The following is a 20,389-nucleotide window of genomic DNA, read 5'->3' as shown; positions in this document are numbered from 1 at the left end:
ACTTAAAACTCCCTTTACATTTATACACCAAACCACACCTCCTTGGAGGCCTCAGAAAAACAGGGCAACAGAAGGGGATCTGTGCCTGAGGGTCCCTTGCAGGTGCCTCTAAATTTGATTTGGACCCTCTTTTCGAGGATATCGTCCCTATCCAGCACCTGTCCTTCATGGCCTGCAGGTTGAATACCCACATCTGGGCTGTCTTGAGAAAGGGAAGCTTCCAGGACCAGCAATTATCTCCTTATGTCAAATGAGATGAGAAATGTGCAGGTCCAGAACTGGGAGCAAAGGTCAGCTGTCATTTAGGAAGGAAGCCAGAAGGCAGGCCAGGCCTCCTCCGGGGTTCAGCCTCTGTTCTTCCCTGGAGGTGGACAGAGGGGGTGGGGTGAAGAGGGGCAAGGAGAGAACAGCTGATCCAGCCCAAGGCAGTCCCTCTCTAGCTCCACCTGATTGCCAAGCGGAAGGAGCATCAAAAGGGGTTTCCATGTCAACAGAAAGCCATCAGGACCCTGGCTGAGTAAGATATCGCTTTGAGAGTGTTCAGGATACACAAAAGAGGCTTGTCCAGAAATACCTATGTACTCACCTATGGCTCCATGTCTCCTCTGTGGAGGGCCTCAAGATGGATGGAGCTTTCCAGAGGAAGCCCTTTTCCCTACGACTTTTGAAGGTTGGCTCAGTTCACAAGGACCTGCTACAATCGCCCTATCCATACCCATGCACTTGCTTTCTCTCAGAATCTGTGCTTCCTTCCTTGCAGTGGCCAGCTCTCAACTAGCCATTATGCTAGATCTTGATTTGCCCCAATTACCAAGTCTTTGATGCTATATTCGCCCCCAGGACCTTTTCTGGATCTGCTCTCTCCACTAGAAAATGTGTCATGGGAAAAGGAGACAGCTAAAAAGGCTGGAGGACACACTTTGGTTGGAGAGGTGCTGGATTCAATCCCAAGCACAGGGAAGTAGTGCCTGTCATGCGAGCACTGAGGGGTAGCCCCAAAATATAAATAAACAATCTTAAAAAAATGTGTGGTAAGTTTTCATGTTTCTAAGCTATAGATTCTCTCTCTTTCTCTCTCCCCTCTTCTCTCCTTTCCCTTCTCTTCTCTCCTTTCCCTCCCTCCCTCCTTCCTTCTTTCATTCTGTCTATACTGGGACTCTCAAGGATATCCCACTGATTTACGTCAATCCCATAAAGTCACATGTGTCTAACAGAATGGACAGCTTCAATTTATATTTCATCTTGTTCTACTGTAAAGGGCTACATTTTTGTCTTTTAAATAGCCCTAGACTGCACTATCATTCAATTACATCAACCAGTGAACTATAGTGTGTGTGTGTGTGTGTGTGTGTGTGTGTGTGTGTGTGTGTGTGTGTGTGTGTACAAAAAGTAAATAAATATATATATTTTTTGGTTTTGGGGTCACACCTGGTGGTGTTAGGGATTACTCCTGGCCCTGTGCTCAGGAATCACTCCTTGTGAGCTCAGGGGACCATATGGGATGCCGAAGATCAAAACCGTGTTGGCTACATGCAACACTAGTGTAAGACTGCTATGCTATGTATCTGGCTCAACTATAATGTATTATTTGATAAATATGGCATCCTTCTTCCTTCTTGTTATGCAATGAAGAAGGGTTTTTTCATTTTATTTTTCTGTTTGATTTTTGCAGCTCTGTTTCTACCTGAGCAAAGTTTGCATACCAGGCCAACATGTCCCACCCCATTTTGGACATTGAAAGAAACATGTCCAATTATAGCTATCATCGTGATGCTTGGCATGCAATAAGTTATTGAAAAAAATTCCCTGAATTGAATGTATATATTAAAGAAGAAATTAATCAACTTGTCTAAAAAGAGGCACTTTAAATTGGATGATTAGCAGCCAAGTACCACTGGATCACATTGATCCAGTTCAAGCTTACTCTTCCAACAACAGAATTTTCCTTAGCCATTTTCTCAAGCTCCTTCTGTCCTCACATCTCTGGAGTCTAGAGCCAGGGACTTAACCAAGTCTAAAGAAGGAGCCTAGGTAACCCAAAGTACAGACCAAGTCATCTGGCAAAGATCTCAGTTTTGGGACAGTTCTTCATAAGGGCAGGACCTCTGTCCACCACTGTGCCCAATATCACCCTGGACCTGGGCACCAGCATTTATAAGTTTCTCTCTAGTCTGATGCATCCCAGGCTGTCCTCTCTCTGTGTTTCAGGAAAAATTCATCAGCTTCCAGGCTTAGATTGTACGAGAAACTGAAGGCAAAGATGTTTAGTTAAAATAATTCTCTTCTAGAGGCAGGTGGGTGGAGAGATAGTACAGTAGGTAAAGTAGTTGCCTTGCACATGGCCAATCTGGGGTCTTGATAGTCCATATGGTTCCCTTAAGTCTGCCAGGAGTAATTCCTGAGGGCAGAGTCAAGAGAAAGGCCAAAGCATAGCCAGATGTGGCTAAACAACAAAAAATAAACCAAAGTAAAAATAAAAGTGATTTTTTTACTGGTAAGATGCTGAATGAAAATATTTTTTGGTTTCGGAAGCAAACCTAAAGTACAGACATTCTCAGTACCTGTTCAGTCTAAAAGAACTTAAAGAGGCTTTTATTTTTTAAGACAAAAGATTGAAAGTAGTTGTTCAGTATTTGTTTTGCTGCAGCAGCAGAGATAATACAATCCCATGCGGAGAGAGCAAAGTGGCTCCTACAGGCATCACAAGTCTCTATTTTTGCAATGGTCCTCAAACTATGGCCCGCGGGCCACATATTGTATTTGTACATGTTTTGTTTCTTCATTGCAAAATAAGATATATGCAGTGTGCATAAGAATTCGTTCATAAGTTTTGTTTTTACTATAGTCAGACCCTCCAATGGTCTGAGGGACAGTGAACTGGCCCCCTGTTTAAAAAGTTTGAGGACCCCTGGAAGGTTTTGTGTATCTCTTAGAATGGCTTAGTAGATTACCTCAGGAATCTGAGAACACTCAAATCCCTCAGATAGTAATAGTAGTTTCTCTATAAACTATTGGAAGTTGCGTCACTCTTTTATAACATTTTGGCTTCCAAAAGGTTAAACTGAAATCTTCTACTTTCAAACAATGGAAACCTGTATATTGTTTAGTGACATTTCTACGTGTCATATCATCCAGCCACATCAATAAAAATGTTTGTTTTAAGATACTAAAATAAACATGAGATATACAATGATTTATTGATATCTAGAAAAATCATACTCAGGAGGAAGCAAACAAAAAAAAAATAACTATATAAAACCTATTCAACAGTACGGAGTAGGGAGCTTTCCCTACACAAGAGCTACATAAGTTTGATTCCCACTATCCTGTAAGTCCTCCAAGCCCACCAGGAATGATCACTGAACACAGCATCAAGAATAAACCTTGGGCCGGAAAGATAGCACAGCAGTGTTTGCCTTGCAAGCGGCCGATCCAGGACCTAAGGTGGTTGGTTCGAATCACGGTGTCCCATATGGTCCCCATGCCTGACAGGAGCGACTTCTGAGAATACAGCCAGGAGTACCCCCTGAATGCAGCCGGTGTGACCCAAAAACCAAAAAAAAAAAAAGAATAAATCTTGAGTATTAGTAGGTCTGGCCCAGAAACCAAGAAAAGAAAAGAAAAAAGGGTAAAAAGAAAAGAAAGTGAAAGCAACTCCAATTGCCTATCTCTCCCAAACATTAGCTCTGTCTCTCCCCTTCCCTCCTTTCCCTCCTTATCTCTCCTCTTTTCCTCTCTCTCACCCCTTCTTTCCTTCATCTAATGAACCATTAGTTTTCATTCCAGGAAATCTCAGGTTCCCAGATACTCTGGGTCTTGGTCACAGACCAGCACTTAGAGAAGAGATGAGATGGCATTTTAAAGAAGTTTATAGGTTTTATGGCATAATGCTAATTTATAGGAATCAACCCTATGTCCGCTGTCTGATGTCCCTCATAAAAAAGTGTACATCTGTTCATCAAGGGCATCCCCCAGGGCAGTGATGGCCAACCCCCAGTGAGCAGAAACCAGCAAAGCACTGTACTGAGCAATCTCAGAAAAACAAGTGTAGGGGGCCACGGCAAAATGTGATAAAAAAAAAAAAAGATGACAAAAGCATCAGTTTTGGAAATAGAAGAGCTTATAAAACTTGCAAAAGATAGGACCAACGGTTTCTCTGGCTTCCCTGGCATCTTGCAGCTATGGCTCCAGTTTGACAGACAGAAATGGAAGCACTGAGAAAGCACCTGGCCCAAGGGTCTCCGGGAAGACAAATTCTGAAAGGAGCAGAGGCTCTGGCTGCCAACAAGCTCCAGCCACATGAGCTTGGTGGGAGGGATTGCAACAGGCCTGCTGGCCCTAGGCTTAGAGCTGCACTCTGAGACCATAATAACTGTGCTTCATTTTATATATGTGCTCAGCGAAGACAGTCACTTATCTTCTGTGGAGTGGTAAGGAGACTTAGTGGATGGTATATTTCAAGTGCTTGGCCACATTTTCAGCTACACTAAGCCCCCATACAGTGACCATTATTATATGGTCATATATATATATTATGACCATATATATGTAATATAATATATTACATATATATGGTCATATATATATTATTATAATGGTCTTATATATAACATATATATATATGACCATTATTCCCCCCAAATGCACAGTCAATGCCTGGGATCTAATTCTCCATGGGGTTAAAAAAAAAGCCTCTTAGCTCTCTGATGTACAGCTCCTATTTTTCACCAAGATATCAGGAACCCAAAGCTCTAAATCCCAAAGGCTCTTTGAAGACCTCTGGGGGGACTATACAGAAACATATTCATCATCCCATGAGACTTGGGCGCTGGCTGAAGAGAGATGAGAATGAGCAAAATGCCTCTTGATAGTGGTGCTTTTCATTTTTACTCTCTGCTTTATTTTTGTTGTTTTTTTTTTCTTCTGCCCCCTACGATGGATTAATGTGTACGTTCTTAAACAAGGATGTCCCCCCCATTTACAGCTGACAGCAGCAGCTGCAACCTCTAACTCTCCTGCAGAATGACAGGGAATCAAATCAAAAAAGAAAAGCCAGTGGACAACCTTTCCTCCAGGGGCACGAAACACAATACCAGCCTTTCGCCAAACCCAGCAGACCCCAGCTCTGATTGGAGGTTATGTCAGAACAAAGGGAAATTGGTATTTAAAAAAAAAATTTCTGAAAGCCAACCTAGCAGATGGTTTTTTCCTGGGCTCCATGAGAAGGAGGCTGGGGGTGGGGACAGGGGAAGGAGGCTGGGATAACACAACTGCCACCAGGATACAGATGACTGAGAAGTGACAAAGATGGGCAAAGAGGGCTGACCTCTCACCCCAGAATTTCACAAAGGGCAATTACACCATGTGGCGGGTATCTGGACCCGGCCACTGACCGCTTCCAACCCGCAGCTGCTGTTTGTCACAGCCCCATCTGGGAGTTTTATTCAAAGCAGGGAAAGAGAGAGGCCAGCGACTGAAGGGAGGTGGATAGAAGCAACAGAAAAGTTTAGTTGCGGCCTAGGGGTGTTAGGAATCTACTCCAGAGTAGTTAGTTCTATGGAAGAGCACCTGTTCTGTTGGCTACTCCACTTTTTAATAGTTCACAGCAGCAAGTTAGCCTCAGAGTAATGTGGAGAAAAAGAGGCAATAGTGATCCCTTGTGAAATACAGAATCAGGAATTACAGGCCAACAGGAGTCAGAATCACAGGCTTGGGCTGCCATTCTCCCATCATGCCTAAGCCAAGTGTAATCATCAATGCATACTTTCTTGTGTATAGGAGCCCAGTGTCATTCTCAAAGATGCCTAGGGTCTAAGGGGGCTCAGGATCTCCATGGCAGGGCTAAACTGGTGGTGCTGGAAGGGTTGGGGGGGGGGGAGAGGGATGGAGCCAGGCAATGCAATGTCACAGAGCCAGCACATGTTATGCAAGTGCTCCACCATTCAAGCTCTCTCCCTATCCCCTCTCTCATCTTTTAGGGGGTTCTGTTACTTGATTACCACTTTTACAATCCAAACTAGGCCTCTTAGAAAGACCCTGGAACAGTTTCTAAAATAGAACTTGTTTCCCCAAAGCCTTCACTTCTTTGCAAGCCTCCTATCTCTGAATCTTTGTCAGCAGGGAGACAGCTGTGGGTGGCTCGAGAGTCTCCAGGATGCAGATGGGTGTTCTGTTAGCCACAACCTAGGCCAAGGTGGGTGCTGCAGAAAACTCCCTTCACTACCCAGAAGTTGACACTACAGGGCAAAGAGGCATAGATTTGTCCCATGATCACTTCTGCTGCTGGAAATCTGGAGACATGAGAGCTTGGTGAGACATTGAGTTCCCAAGTTCAGCATCATGCTGGGTGAGCCATTTTTTCAAAAGCCTCATGGGCTGGGAGAGTACTGTGGTGGGTCGAGTGGGTGCCTTGCATGCACCATACCCAGCACACACTCCAGCACCACATGCCTTCCAGAGAGCATCACCAGGGGAAGCTCAGGAGAGCCTTCAGCACCACGGGTATATCTGGAGGACCCGGGCATCATGGCAGAGAAAGCCTGAACTCAAACCCTAAAACAACTAGCAGCCAATTTGCCTCAGTATGGCCAAGAGTAGTGCCAGGAGTCGAGTCCATGAGCAGTATTTTGAAGGTCCCCAAAATAAATAAAAATAAACTCTCTAATATGTCTTCCTCTGTCTGTAAGCTAGGGAAGACTAGCAGCAATTTCACTGTACTGTTCTGAGAACAAAGTGGGAAGAGGCGACAGTTGGGCAGATGTAAACACTTGCAAAAGTGCAGAGCAGCTGTGACAGTCTCGACCAATTTTCCATACTCTGCAGTAACAGGGACACATATTTTGACAGTTTATTTTACTGCCCTGGGTTTTTCTCTAAATGCCCTGAGATCAATTCATCCTAATAAGATCTTTCTATACCCCAAATAGCATTTATGTTGAACACACCATCCATCTCTCAGATTCACAGAGAATTTAGATGCCTTTTTTCTACCACAGAATACAGGATGGAGAGCAATGAAAGAGGCCGCTTTGTGAATGGTTCCAGCGGTTTCTAAGGAGCCAAGGTGAATAGCTAAGTGCTCACATGGCAGAAGCAGCTTTGCAAGAAAGGAGTGCTTTCCAGAACTATCTTCCTTTACACTGAGTTAAAGAGAACATCAGGCTGCAGCAATAAAATCAGTGACTATTATTTGAAAAACACAACACCTGCCCTCAGAGAGCTTACAACCTAAGTAAGAAAAGAGTACTTCCCCTTTGAGTGATAGATATAGCAGAGGGATTAGGATGCATGTTTTGCACAGGCCAGACCCATGTTTGAGCTCAGGTATTATGTGGTCTCCTAAGCATCACCAGATATAACCCAGGAGGCCTGTGATCATCACATGGACAGCCAAGGTGGTTCCAAACACCTTGTCCAGAGTCTACCAGCCCCACATCCTCTGGTCCTAGCACTGAATCACTGGCCAAGTCTGTTAGGTATCCCTGTGAGTGGGCCATGGGCCCTTGAAATGCTGCCTGAGAAGTCCCCTCCCCTGCCACTCATCAATAAAAAAAGGGGCATTTACCTTTTTCAAAGTGCTCATACAGCAGAAGTGGCTTTGCAAAAAGAGAGTTCTTTCCCAGAACTGTCTTTCTTGATACTGAGTTAACGAGAGCACATTTTCAGCCAATCTTTCTGTTAGAGCTAAGCAAGTCATTCTGTACAAGTTCACAAAGGGTAGGGGTCACTTAGAGATACCCCTAAAAAAGGCACAAATATGGGATTCCAAGAAAGGTGGCTCTGCGTTCCCAAGATCTATTATTTTTGCGCTTTTGATGGAACTCTCTCACCCAAATCAGACCATCTGACTAACATGTGATGCTCAACTCCACTTAAAACTACATCAGATGATGGGGGCCGGAGCTAAAGCACAGTGGTAAGGCATTTGTCTTGCATGCGGCCAATATAGGATGGACCCCAGTTTGAATCTCAGCATCCTATATGGTCCCCTGATCCTGCCAGGAGTGACTTCTAAATGCAGAGCCAGAAGTAACGCCTGAGCGCTGCCGGGTATGACACAAAAACAAATAAACAAAAATAAATTTATCAGATGATAAATAATGATGAGAAAACAAACACCCAAACACTGGCCCAAATAAGTCACTGTAAGTTGATTTGAAACAGCAAGAGGCACATAAGGCAGAAAACTGGAGTTTCCTTGGCCTTGGGTTGAGTGGACATCAACAATGATGAAGCCTCTGTTTCTCAGGCATAGGGAAATGAGGTCAGTTCACCTTCTAATGTTGCACTGTATTACCCAAGCACCCCCGACCTGTATTTCAGGAGCAACACTGATCATCTTGTACTTCTGACCCAGAAACTAAGCAGAATGGACTTTAGGATAATGCAGAATCTCAGGAAGTTTGGGAAATAGGCAATATATAGACTATCAAGTATCAAGAAAATGACTCAGCAAACAGCATGAAGGAAACTTTAATGCAACAACATAACCAAAGGCTGTGCAAAACCCATGTTGTATAAAAACCAAGTCCCCTCCTTGAGGATCACTGAGCAAACCACTGCCCAGGAGGGAGTGTATAAGGGGGTCCTTGGTTTGCTTGAAGGACACTGGACTAGAAATACTCAATCCCTCCAACCCTTTATGACCCAGCATTAGAACCTAACTTTTGTCCATGAATTTTACTCTTATGTCTCAGACCCTGTCTGCATGTTCCAATCTTGTTTACCTTTGGAAGCCAATGGTACCAAAGCTCAGCATGACATTAAATTCAATCACAGTGACCCAATAAGAAGATGCTTGTGTGTTCTGAAGCCAACCAATGTAGGAAATAGTCATATATACACAAGCTTCCAAAAGGATAAGAATGAGAAAGCATCAAAATTCCCATTGAACACTACAAATATATGTCTTCTAGGCAAATAGGTCTCCCCTTTATTATAATCTACCATGAGAAGCAAATCCTATATGTTAGTCTTCCAGGAGTACAATAGGTCATGAAAGACACTCCAAAACTTCACTAGATTCTCATTCACAACACTGAGCAAAAGAGCTGGCATACCCTGAAACCCGCATAAAAGGTTATCCACAATCCGGGACAAACTCACATTGGCAAAGAGGCCTATCCAAGACAGACAAACCCTCTATTTTTCTCAAATACTCTTTCCCATTGCTCACTTTGATCTTCCCACCAGGAACCAGGCTAGAAAATTGTGGGATACAAAAATAAAAAGGGGGGGATCTAAGGGAAAACCCAAGATACATGGTGTGGAGAATTTACTAAAGCCAACTGCATTTGAGACTAATGATGATTATCAGTGGCCTCTCAGGTCAGGTAACAAGAAAGGAACAGCCTGGACACAGAGGGCACAAAGGCCTGCATTGTTTTCCCCAGGCTAGTGGGGAGGTGAAGGAAGTTAGGCCAGGCAGGGTGGGCCAGGCTGAGCAAAACAATCCAATGAGCCTGGGACTCCAGAGAGAAGATCTTAAGAGCTTCTGAGAAGGCCCCTTGCTTTCACAGAGCCTGGACCACTGAAATACTTGCCTGCCTGGAAGTGATGGAGTCCAAATCTCCTAGCATGTTCCCCCTCTCTTACACACACACACACACACACACACACACACACACACACACCTCCTAGCATGTTCCCCCTCTCTTACACACACACACACACACATACACACACACACCTCCTGGCATGTTCCCCCTCTCTTACACACACACACACACACACACACACACACACACACACACACACACACACACCTTGGTGATCTCAGAGCTTGCCTAGTTGCCCCGCAGCATGCAGGTCAGATACCTAAGCATCCTGGATCTCATGGGAAGGCACCGTGAAGGTATGCACAAGTCCGCTTGGAGACCCCACTAGAGCCCCACTGCCCTGCCTCATCCTCTCACCACTAGATTCTCATCAAGGGAGACAGGGGTTGGTCAAGTCAGCCGGAGGTCAAAACCCTCACCTCACAGTGAAACCTTCTCCCCAAAGCAGTGGAGTCAGTACAAAGGAAAGCCTAAATTTTCAGCTTATTGAAGATACACCAGTCCCCTACTAAAATACAAATGTTTCTTGCTGTGCATGCACATGTACTTGTGTGTACATAAATAGATCAACAGGTAAGTAGGTAGGTAGAATATATATACACACATATATTGATTTTATATTATATAAATATATACTGATATTTGTCATTGTGTATACACACACACATACACACACATTATAACCAGGAGCCAGAACCCAGCCTTTGCTCCAAGCTCTGAGGGACATCTGAGGTGCAGCATAAGTATAGGAGAAGCCTCCAACTGAACACGGCTCTTAGAAGACCGCTTTCAAACTTTCATTTTGAGTCACCTCTTGAGCTCAGTCAGCAGCAATACTGGTTTGGCATATAAATGACCACAGAGATTTAGAAAGAAAAATAAAAGATATTTAAACTCTTCTCTACAGATATCTCCCAAAAAAATAACCTCCTTCCCGCCACACAGAAAAAGGGAGTGAGGGAGCATTTGAAATCTATGCTCTGATAGTACAAGTATTGTAAAAGGACGCTGGCATTGCCACCCAGCTAATGTATTTCAGCAGAGCCACCAACAATATTAAAGCACACACTGCCAGAAGCAGCACAATAATACTTCCAGATAGCCCAAACCTCTCGCTGTATGACAAGCAGTGCTGGAAAAGAAAAAGGGGAGGAAGAACACTACACCAAGTCCCAGCAGACATTTGCACCCCATGATTGAGCTGGGAGAGGGACCCCTAGATTTTGTGTAAAAGTAGTCAATTTCAAGGACTTTAGCAATATGTCTGATATATTAGGGGCCCAAGTTCATATGGGGATTCTCTTTCCCCAAAGGCAGAAAACTTTAATGGAATATCAGTCTTCAAGCTCTACTCTACTGGGGGTTTGGGGGACAGAGAGTCTTTCTACGTGGGAATCTAAACAGTGAAAATGACTGAGGCCACTGGGATAGGACATATTCGACTTGCTTCCTCTTCCAGGATTTTCTTTACTGCCTGGAGTTCACCAAAACTAGTCCTGAAATTAAACTGACCCAGGAATGGTCTGAAGTAAAGGAGAAGAGTGGGGAAAGAGCACAGTGCTTTAAGCCCTCATAAAATCCTAAATACAGGAACAAAAATTGAGAAGGGAAGAGAGGAAGCGAACATTCCTAGGTCAGCTCACAGCATGGCAAATTTGGTAAATCGCCATCTTTTGAGGAGACAAAATTGAAGAGGGAAGCCCACACCTAAGATTTCTTAGCTGTTACTCATAGTTTTGTGCTCAGGAATCATTCCTGTGATGTGTCCAGGACCACATATGGTGCTGGGTATCCAATCAGTGTCAGCTACATGTAAGACAAGTGCCTGAAGCTCTGTCTTCTCTTACCTCTCTAGCTTATACCACATTTTCTTAGGATAGTAAACCTTTGACCTTTGGAGCATAAAAAGAAAACAATTTGTTCTTTATTCTTGAGAAATAATGGGTCTAAAAATTTGCTTACTATCACCCAGTTTTCTTGAAGAGAAATAACTAACAAATTTTCCTTTTTTTTTTTTTTTTTTTTTTTAAGGGGGCACACCCAGCAATGCTCAGGGCTTATTCTTGGCTCTGTACTCAGGAATGGCTCCTGCTGGGTTCAGGAAACCATACAAACCCAGCTTGGCTACACAGAATTTCTAAAAAAAAGAAGTATGAGGCAGGAGCGATGGCACAGCGGTAGGGTGTTTGATCCCCCGGGGTCCTATTGGTCCCCCAAGCGAGGAGCATTTCTGAGTGCATAGCCTAAAGTAACCCCTGAGCATCACTGGGTGTGGTCCAAAGAACCAAAATCCAAAAATAAATAAATAAATAAATAGAGAAATAAGCTTCTGAGGGTAAAGTTTGCTTTGTTTGTTTTTGTCATTATTGCTTTAACATGCTAAAACTAAGACCTGTGGGGGCAAAACTTTATTTATTTTTTATTATAAGAACAAAGATGCAAAGAAAGAGGACAAGATAAAGTTACAGTGGGAGGATAATCACCCATAAACAGAATTCTCAAAAGAAATCCCCTTGCTGGCACCTTAATTTTGAAGTTTCAGCCAAAAACATTAAGAAAAATAAAACAGAACCCATGCACAATTACTTTGTCCCTCAAGTCCCCAGATTGTAGTACATTATAACATTTCTTAGCAGTACACAAAGCAATCTAAAGCCATAAAATTTATTTAATTCCTTAAACATTGAAGGCATAGTATTTTTTTTACCGTTCCATGCACATGCATATTAGTTTAAGTGAACCTCAAAAGTTTAAGTGAGTTTTATTTTAAAGGATTAGAATCAAAAGAGCACAGTAAAAAAGGTGTTACAGTGGCAATTGTTGTTTGCATAGACCCACCAAAATATAGGGGACATGGAAAGGAAAAGCCTTGGCCTAAATGCAAGGAGACCTACCCCTGAAGTTTTCTGGCATAAGACCAACTTTAGACTCCAGACAAAAACTTTATTGTTAATCAGAGACAAAGCTCAGGCTTTGATGTCCAAGTCCATGTCCTTTGCCCACACCTTCAACTCCAAATTGGATGCAATTTGGCTTCAAACTTCAACAGGGTCACCTATTGACCTATGGAGACCAACAAAGTGGAGGACAGAGCATCCAGCACCCTCTATGTGGCTTTATTTAAAAATTAACGAGAGCAAGTATGTAGAAATGAAATGTCCACTCTGAGGTATAAACAGAAATAGGATGTATAAAACATTATGCAAAATAAGAGATTTATTTTCTTCATTGATTGAAGAAAATAAAATTAAATCTCAAAAGACAAAAAAGGAAAGATACATCTCTTGAGAAAATTACAGGAGAGGAGAATTTCATCCTCTTGTGAAGAAACACTCGCGAAACTTGTTCCTGTTTTTCTGAAGCCCCAATTTCCTCATCTGTAAATGAATCAGCTTCTGCCAGGCACAAATGTGACGAAGACTAATACAGAAGGTGAACACATGGTGAACAGCCCACTAAGGATGTGCCACTTATATCAATCACCTGGGACTCATACAGCCACCACTCTTGTGTCAGGACCTCCCATTCTTTCTCAAATCTTTGTGTTCAGTTATGTCAGATTATATCATCTCTAATTGGCAGATGAGGAAACTGGGGCCTCAGCAAGAGTCACACTTAAAGTTACACTTAAAAGGCGCACTAGGGATTCAAAGGCACATATTTCCACAGCATATCTCCCACCTTGAGAAACTGGGTGCACCTCATCTGCAAATTCCCTTTCTTATGCTATTGAATCTCAGTGGGTTTCCTTGGCTCCCACAGATCGTTCTCAGGAAAGAAGTAGAATTGCCAAGCTCCTCCTTATGGCCTCTGAAAACTTCTATCACCATTGGAAATTTTTATTCTTACATGGTACACCGAATTTGTTTCTAGATTAGTTCTCACATTCATGATTGTTTGTAATTGGGTAACCAAGGAGAGAACTAGAATAAGTGCCAGGAAGTTATGATATCACTTACCTGAGTCCCGTCTAAGAGGCAACAATACTAGAGCCACAACCAAGAACAAGTGGCAGGTTACAGCCTTCTATAAAGGAGACCCTATCCAAAGGACAGTGTTGATGCCCTAAAATGTCTTCTGAGTGCTCCTCTCAGGATCAACTTCTCTCCACATGTGGCTCTTACACTCCTGTAAATCCATTTACCATAACCCTTTTCCAGTGAGCATCTCAACTGCCATCCTAATTGCCTATGAAAGAGAAAGAACCTGTCTGATTCAATGACTCAGTCAATAGAAACAGGAGCCAGGGAGGTGGGTTCTCAGGGGTTTTACCTAACATTCTCTGTGGGAGAAGCCACAATGCCCTGAATAGCTATAATATACTTCTCTAATTTGAAAAATGTTCATAGGTCTGAAGTTTAAAATAAAGATCAAGGGCACTCTTACATATATGTCTTCACCAAACAAAGTTAGCAAGCTTATAATTAGCCAGATAGATGATAGAGATATAGATAGATAGATAGATAGATAGATAGATAGATAAAGAATATATTATCCCACAGTAATTTCTCTTAACAAAAAAAAAAAACAATGAGGAAAAAATAACTAAGATCTATTATAAGTTGCTATTGCCTAGGTTGCCAAACAAGATTAGTAAAAAAAAGAAGAAGAAAAAGGGCAGTGTAGCACCCAATTGCCCCCAATCCTCCAAGTTTGAAACCTGAATTGTTCAAAACCAAACCAAAGCAAACCCATTATTCTGAAACTCTATATCCAGTCTCTGCATTAAAGGTCAGGAGACATGGTTTACAGGAAGAGCGAGAGAGCAGGGTTGAATTTTTTGTGTCACCGCCACACATTGCTATGTGTGCAAAAGCAGCCATAGACAAAACGGAAACAAATGTGGGCTTCGTTCCAATGAAACTTTATTTATGGGCCCTGAAACTGGAATTCCATCTGATATTCACATGTTACAAAATATTACTCTTCTTTTGATTCTTTTCCAACCTTTGAAAAGTGTAAAAAAACCATTCTTTGTGGATGAGCTATACCAAAACAGGCAGAGGGTGAGAGTTGGCTCACGGACAAAATTGCCAACCTCTGCTCTCAGGCATCGCAGATATTCAATTGACTCTCAAGTTGGCCTCGCTATCAAGCTCCCCAACCAGCTGAGCAGATGGCCTCCTTCCAGGACCCTAGTGTAGACGCTGCGTCCCAGGGGCCACACCAGACACACTTCCTCAATGACTGGCTTGTTTCACAAAAAAAAAAGAAAAAAAAAACGATCGAGACTACTGGATATTACATCAAGAAAGGGATTTGTTGCCAACTAAATAAAATCCACATCTTTTTCCTCTCCTAAGGGTATCAATCATATAGTTTGTATTTAAACAAAAAATTAATTCTGCCAGTTTGTGGCCTTGAACTTTCCAGGCAAATGTCAACTTAGGTTTTCCAGGGCCAGACCCCTTATCCTTATCCTGCTTCTCTTTTGCTTATTCCCTGTTCATAAAACAACAGGAATTTGACGAGTAACAAAGTTAACGTTCAAACCCAATAGGGATCAGAGAATATTCCTATCATCTATCAAGTGATTAAGTCTAGTTACTGATATCTCTATTCATTCATTCCTTTCTGTAAAGAACAGCTTTAGGCATAAATCAATGTAGAAAAGACAGAGAAATAAATATGAAGCAAGCTTCTAGCAATTTAAAATTTCTGTAGGTATTCCCATTACGGTGTCAGAATAATGCAGCACTTTGCATTGAATGTCACTCCTTTCTGCCCTTCAGATGGCTAAGGCTTAGAAATATTTTGTGAGTCATATATTTTTAAAAAAGGAATTTCATCTCTCTCTAAAACGAGCCACACAACAGGCATACAACTTTCTGAGTGAGGATGGCCTGTGTGAGAATTTCAAGTAGGAGAATAGAGATACATTGCCTTTTTTTTTTCTTTGCAATCAACCTCACAACACAAATTCCAAAGTTTGATTCCAGAACATTTCACTAAGACTGTATTTGAAACAATCTTGTGACTTCAAATCCAGTACAACCTTATCAAGATAACTTAATCTCTTCCTAATGAATCTGAGTTTGCTGCCCTACACTATGGACTGTTGCTCCAAAATGGGGAGTATCGAGGATGGAAGGCAAAGAATGACCATAGTTCTCAAGACTGCCCACTTCCCCAAAAGTCCAACAACACACTATGAACTGGCCAAAGGCAACGTGTCTAACTAATTTTTAAAGTGAAAAGACCTGTTTACAAAGCAAAGCTTCAATTAGGAGGGAGCCTAATTCAAGCTGTTACATTTGCTTGCAAGAATTTCTATTGTCCGTTTGTGTTTAGAGACACTTTGGTTTTAAGATAGAGATGTCGGAATCCAACAGTGCACAGTTATGTTGGGTAGGCTAGCAGGACAAGTATATCCTCTGCTCTGTAAAAAAGAGCAATTCTGATGATTTCTTCATGGTCTAAATGTTATAGGTCAGTAGTCTAGGTTTTCTGGGGATGATAAAGGTTTCCTATAGACCTTCACCTTCAAAACCAGGCAAACTAGGAGGCCCTGGTCATTGTCATAATCTTGTCAAATTTCAGTCTAGAAAGTCTTGTCAAGTCTAACTGTACATAATTGCATGCCCCAAATTAGTGAATGTCCCTAGCACAAGCAAGGCCTTAAGCCCTACATGAAAAAAGAACCAACAGGATTCTGTCAGTTTGACTAAAAAGAGATCACCCCAAAATTCAAAAATTACCAGTAGCAGAAATGCTATAGATTATTTCTGAAGGGAATAAGAGTGTAATCTGATGGTCATTTTTAGATAATCCATCACATTTGGGGTCCAAAGTTACAAAGTTACAAAGACACCTGCGACCTGTAACCCTCCCAGTTCCATCAACAATGAACTTCTTTTCAAAGTTATTCTCAAATCCTAAAGATTCCTAGAAATACAAACTCTCCAGATTAGTCTTCTGTAGGAGTTAAGGAGCCAGGTTAGCTAGCTCCTGGGCACTGTAAGCCCCTGGTATACAAAATAAACACAATGAAAATTGCCTCCACTCATCCGCCATCACTAGTGAGGGGTTGATGCTTTCCATGCATAGACTTAACATTTAGATGGAAAAGGACTAGTAGTTCATGGAGGCTTAAAAAATACACACTTAAATTTCTATCATGTGCTAAACAAGGGCACAGTCACCTGCCCTTTTCTTTCTTTGGTTCCAGTTTTAAGGATTTCCCCTTGGCTTTCAGATGATTATCTCCCAGACCTCAAAGAGCCTTGGTGACAAAGCTTGGGCTTTTTAGTCAAGGAACTGATTCGCTTATTTTAGAAAAGTTGACTATAGAGATTGAAACTAATAGGAGGTCACGATGTTCTTGACTGTTCTGATGAACCAATCATTACAATAGCCCACTCCAAAGAATAGAAATAGATGCGAATATTAAAGAAAACTTTTCAAAGCCCTCAAAAAGTTATCACCATTGATTCAGGTTGGACACAACTAATAGTGATTGTGCTATTACCCCGTATAAAAGAATGTTCCAGACTTTAATTCTAATAGTCATTGTCTGCCAGGTGGGTTGAAGAGAGGATAAAAAGTTGGTTGCTTTAAAAACAATACATAACAACGGCATTTATCTGGAGTGTCTCCTCCAAGGAAACTGGTAACTCAGAAATAAATGAACAACCGACAAACTGACCCTCAAGAGCTGAGGATCCAAGGACAAAACAATGGACCTACATGGCAGTGTGCCTACCTTCTTTTTGGAGTGGCTTCTTTCCTCTTCTTTTGTGGCTTTGCTATTTTTCCCAGCGCGAGACACCTTCTGGTCCCCAGACTGCTTGATGGTGATCTTGATCTCCGGTGGGCATATATAGTTCTCCAGGTTTTTGGGGGGTTTCTTAGCCCTCTTGGTGGTCTGAATCTTCAGCTTCAGACTCCCCTCTGTAAAGTTAGCCTCCTTGATAGAAAATTCCTGTTCTTCCAGGCCATCACCAGCCACCCACTTCTCACTGTCCGCATTAGAGTTGGAATCCACGTCTCGCCCTGAACCCAGTTCATCCTCCTCCTCTGGCTCCATGCGTTCTCCACCCACAGGGATTCCCTTCCCGGTTCCAGAAGCAGAGAGCAAAGGTTCTGCACAGCCTGCAGTGGTTGGAGGTTTGGTGGAGGACACTGGCAGGAATTCGGACTCGCCCCCCCTTTGCCGAGAGCTGTTCAACATTTCCCTGGACTCCATGACAATTTCTCAGTCTTTTGGAGTTCTCAGGACGGGGAAAGGGAAGCAGGGGAAGGGGAAGGTAAAAAAGAGAGGAAACCCCAAATTCCAAGAATAAAGTGGTCCAGCTGCTGAGTTCAAAGTCCCAGGGATGGAGGCAAGGTAAGGTGGTCAGAAGCACTCAAATCTGCAACTGAGAACAGAAAGATAATTAGCTACAACAGGAAGAAAACAATGACCTCAAAAGTAACTCAGTTTCAGTTCCAGAAGTCCTTTCAGCTTTTCTATGGCACCAGGAAAAAAAGTAATGCAAAAGAAATTCACCTAGAACATGCCTAGCCCCCAAATGAATTCTACCAGAGCAGGGGAATGAATGAGCACGCTCTCATGCGCACACACATGGACACACACATACTCCTTGATGAACTTGTTATACATATTTTTGTTTGTCTGAAAATATTTTACTTAATGTTTCTTTGAATTGAATTTATTTTATTTTGTAACTGTGATTCCATGGTGCTCGAAAAACCATTATTAATAGTAGTATCACTCGTTTTAATGGCTGTTGGCCCAAGAATAATAAGAGAAGAATGTCTCCTAGTCCAGTGACCATCTCGAAGCTTTTTACACTGAAGCCACAGCTGTTGCGTCACCAGCAAAAGGTGCCATGAAGAAAGGGAAGTTTGCAGCATGATGCTCAGGGCTGTGGGAACCACATCTAGCTGTCCTGCATCACTTCCCTTGCTGGGGAACAGTGTGCACAACTGAATGCACTCCTCCCACATACTCAAGGACACCCCCCACTGCCATTCACCCACACCAAGCTCTCCATGCCATTAGAGGAAGGACTTCCAGCCAGCCCCTTGACCTCTTGACCCATATCTCCTTATCCTTTTCTCATTATGAATTATTTTAGTGATACCAAAGTCTTACCTTCATTTCTTTTTGTTTTGTTTTGTTTGTTTGGGGGGACATACCCAGCAGCGCTCAGGGGTTACTCCTGGCTGTATGCTCAGAAATCGCTCCTGGCATGCTCAGGGGACCATATGGGATGCCGGGATTTGAACTACTGGCCTTTAGCATACAAGGCAAACGCCCTACCCTCCATGCTATCTCTTCGGCCCTGTTTATCTTCGTTTCTTAAAACAAATGCACGGCTTTGGTGCCAGCATGAAAAAAAAAGGAAGGAAAAAAATGAAAGAAATTCAGAGGGAAATCACTTAATAATGCTGCAATTAATGCAAAACAAATGTTAAAAATGTTTCTATCAACACAAAAGATATTTAATCATTATCAATTATTTAGACAGTGTTCATTTCCTTATTGGTCTTTAAAGAGTGGCATGACGTGTACAAAACAAGAAAGAAGCGACAAGGAGAGAGAGAAGGCTTAGAGTGCTGGACACACCACTCCCTCTAGGTCTGGATGGAAAAGAAAAAAGCAGGTGCTCTTGGAACCATCCTAGGATAAGTCAAACCTAGGACCAGCCAAGAAGGCTTTTCCAACTTTTCCACTTTGACCTTTTTACCTGAAAAAATGCAACAATGTTGAGCGCTGCCAAACACACTATAGATTTATGATATTCCTTCTTCAAATTAGCATTTGATCATTCGTTCTGTATTCAGAAGTCTGCTACTGGTGCCAAATCTTTTATAACCACACATGGGGGAGGGCAAGACCTACAGTTTATGAAACTAAGTGGTATAGTAACTATGCACATAGAAATCATTGGAAAAATGTGAGCTAAATAGAAGGAAGGAAGGAAGGAAGGAAGGAAGGAAGGAAGGAAGGAAGGAAGGAAGGAAGGAAGGAAGGAAGGAAGGAAGGAAGGAAGGAAGGAAGGAAGGAAGGAAGGAATAATGGAGAGAAATGGGGAAGAAAGGAAGAGGGAAGAAAGAAGGAAGGGAAGGAGGAAGGGAGGGAAGAAAAAAGGGAAAAAGGAAGGAAGGGAAGAAAGAAAGGAGTAAAGGAAGAAAGGGAGGAACGAATGAGGGAAGGAAGGACTACTGATCAACTTTCTTTACATGGGTTGAAAACCACTGAGCTAAACTAGAATCCATTATCTTCTCTTTGTCCCCTTTGTCCTAGTACCATATTATTTCCAAAGCCCAAAAGAAATTTCAATGATCATTCTAAATAGAAAACCTGAAGTCCTAGGGCCCCCCCACAACTTCAATCATCATTTAATTCTCCCTTCGTGTTGAAGGCTGGAATAACTTTAGATTAAAAACATTTCAAAAGATCATTTTATTCCTTTCAAGCTATTCACGCAGTAGACCTGTCTACCTTGGGTTTCCAATTTAAGAGTCTGTCAACTGAAGATACAGGCCAACCAAGATGCCCTCAGGACACTCCTCATAAGGCCCATCAAATCTAGTGAGAGCAGCTAAGTAAAAGGCTATAGAGTGATGCCAACTTCTTCTTTTGGACCCCAGTATAGCTCTAGGAGATGCTGGCTTGTCAGCCATCGAAGAGGGTGTCCAGATGAACCCCACCTGGAAGGAACACATGGGCTCCTCTAAACTGCTCAGCTCCACAGAGATACCGTATCAACTATTTCCACAAAAGGGCAAGCCCAAGGAATACAGCCCTTCGGCAAGAGAAAAAACAGCCTAGTGAGAGGCTGCACATGTCCACTGAAAGTTCAGTCAACATTGAAGAGCTACCT

At 42.4% G+C, this 20,389-nt stretch overlaps 1 protein-coding gene across 1 annotated transcript in view; it reads right to left on the bottom strand.

Annotated features, from left to right (window-relative positions):
- Positions 1-17,914, bottom strand: part of SETBP1 (SET binding protein 1) — a 355,475-nt gene extending 337,561 nt beyond the window's left edge. Inside the window, exon 1 of the mRNA XM_049782442.1 lies at positions 17,260-17,914. Within this exon, the coding sequence (XP_049638399.1) occupies positions 17,260-17,742 (483 nt within the window). The 5' untranslated portion in view covers positions 17,743-17,914. The remainder of the gene's footprint in view (positions 1-17,259) is intronic.
- Positions 17,915-20,389: the final 2,475 nt, after the last annotated feature.

Source organism: Suncus etruscus, chromosome 10, assembly GCF_024139225.1.
Source record: "Suncus etruscus isolate mSunEtr1 chromosome 10, mSunEtr1.pri.cur, whole genome shotgun sequence".
NCBI lineage: Eukaryota > Metazoa > Chordata > Mammalia > Eulipotyphla > Soricidae > Suncus > Suncus etruscus.
The sequence above is the reverse complement of the archived record's forward strand: the minus strand, read 5'-3'. Positions and strand labels throughout refer to the sequence as shown.